This window comes from Phaethon lepturus, unplaced genomic scaffold, assembly GCF_000687285.1.
Source record: "Phaethon lepturus isolate BGI_N335 unplaced genomic scaffold, ASM68728v1 scaffold39235, whole genome shotgun sequence".
NCBI classification, from domain to species: Eukaryota; Metazoa; Chordata; class Aves; order Phaethontiformes; family Phaethontidae; genus Phaethon; species Phaethon lepturus.
The window spans coordinates 6851-7914 of record NW_010541925.1 but is presented as its reverse complement, the minus strand read 5'-3'; the positions used below and the strand labels follow the sequence as shown (position 1 = coordinate 7914).

The following is a 1064-nucleotide window of genomic DNA, read 5'->3' as shown; positions in this document are numbered from 1 at the left end:
TCCGCACCCCACAGCAGGCATCACCCTCCTGCTGCCCCTGGCCCTACTGCTGGCTGCCGCCTCCCAGCCCCCCGGGGGGGACGGCCCGAAGGACCAGGGGGACGCGGACCCCCCACGCTGCCCCGGCCCTTGCGCCTGCAGCTTGGACGACTACAGCGAGGAGCTCAACATCTTCTGCAGTGCCCGCAACCTGACGCACCTGCCCGAGGACGTGCCCCCCAACGCCAAAGCCCTGTGGCTGGACGGCAATAACTTCACCCTGCTGCCAGCCGCTGCCTTCAGGAACCTCTCAGCCCTGGACTTTCTGGACCTGCAGAGCAGCCAGCTGGCCACTGTGGAGCAGCACGCCTTCCACGGGCTGCGGAGCCTCTACTACCTCCACCTCGAACGCAACCGCCTCAAGCACTTGGCTCCCCACACCTTCCTGCACACCCAGAACCTCGTCTCCCTCAGCCTCAACAACAACTACTTCAGTAAGGTGGAGGAAGGGCTGTTTGCTGGGCTCTCCAACCTCTGGTATCTGAACCTGGGCTGGAACTCGCTCGTGGTCCTGCCTGACAAGGTCTTCCATGACTTGCCCAACCTGAGGGAGCTGATCTTGGCTGGGAACAAGCTCCCTTACCTCCAGCACCAGCTCTTCTGCAGCCTTACCGAGCTGAAGGAGCTGGATCTGAGTGGGAACGCGCTCAAAGGCATCAAGATCAACATCTTTGTCAAGCTGCAGAAGCTGCAGAAGCTGTACCTGAACCACAACCAGATCAATGCCATCGCACCCCGTGCCTTCATGGGCATGAAGTCCCTCCGGTGGCTGGATCTCTCCCACAACCGGCTCGTCTCACTGTTCGAGGACACGTTTCTGGGCCTCCTGAGCCTGCACGTCCTACGCTTGTCCACCAACTCCATCACCAACCTGAGGCCCAGGACTTTCAAAGACCTCCAGTTCCTGGAGGAGCTGCAGCTGGGGCACAACAGGATCCGGAGCCTGGCAGAAAGGACCTTCGATGGGTTGGGCCAGCTGGAGGTCCTCAGCCTCAACAACAACCAGCTACAAGACATCAGGGTTG

At 61.3% G+C, this 1064-nt stretch overlaps 1 protein-coding gene across 1 annotated transcript in view; it reads left to right on the top strand.

Annotated features, from left to right (window-relative positions):
• Positions 1 to 13: 13 nt before the first annotated feature.
• IGFALS (insulin-like growth factor binding protein, acid labile subunit) overlaps positions 14 to 1064 on the top strand; it is a gene marked incomplete at its 5' end in the record, with an annotated part of 1811 nt that continues 760 nt past the window's right edge. The window contains 2 exon segments of the mRNA XM_010287879.1: positions 14 to 1055; positions 1058 to 1064. The exon segment at positions 1058 to 1064 is cut by the window's right edge and continues 760 nt beyond it. Of these exon segments, the coding sequence (XP_010286181.1) occupies positions 14 to 1055; positions 1058 to 1064 (1049 nt within the window).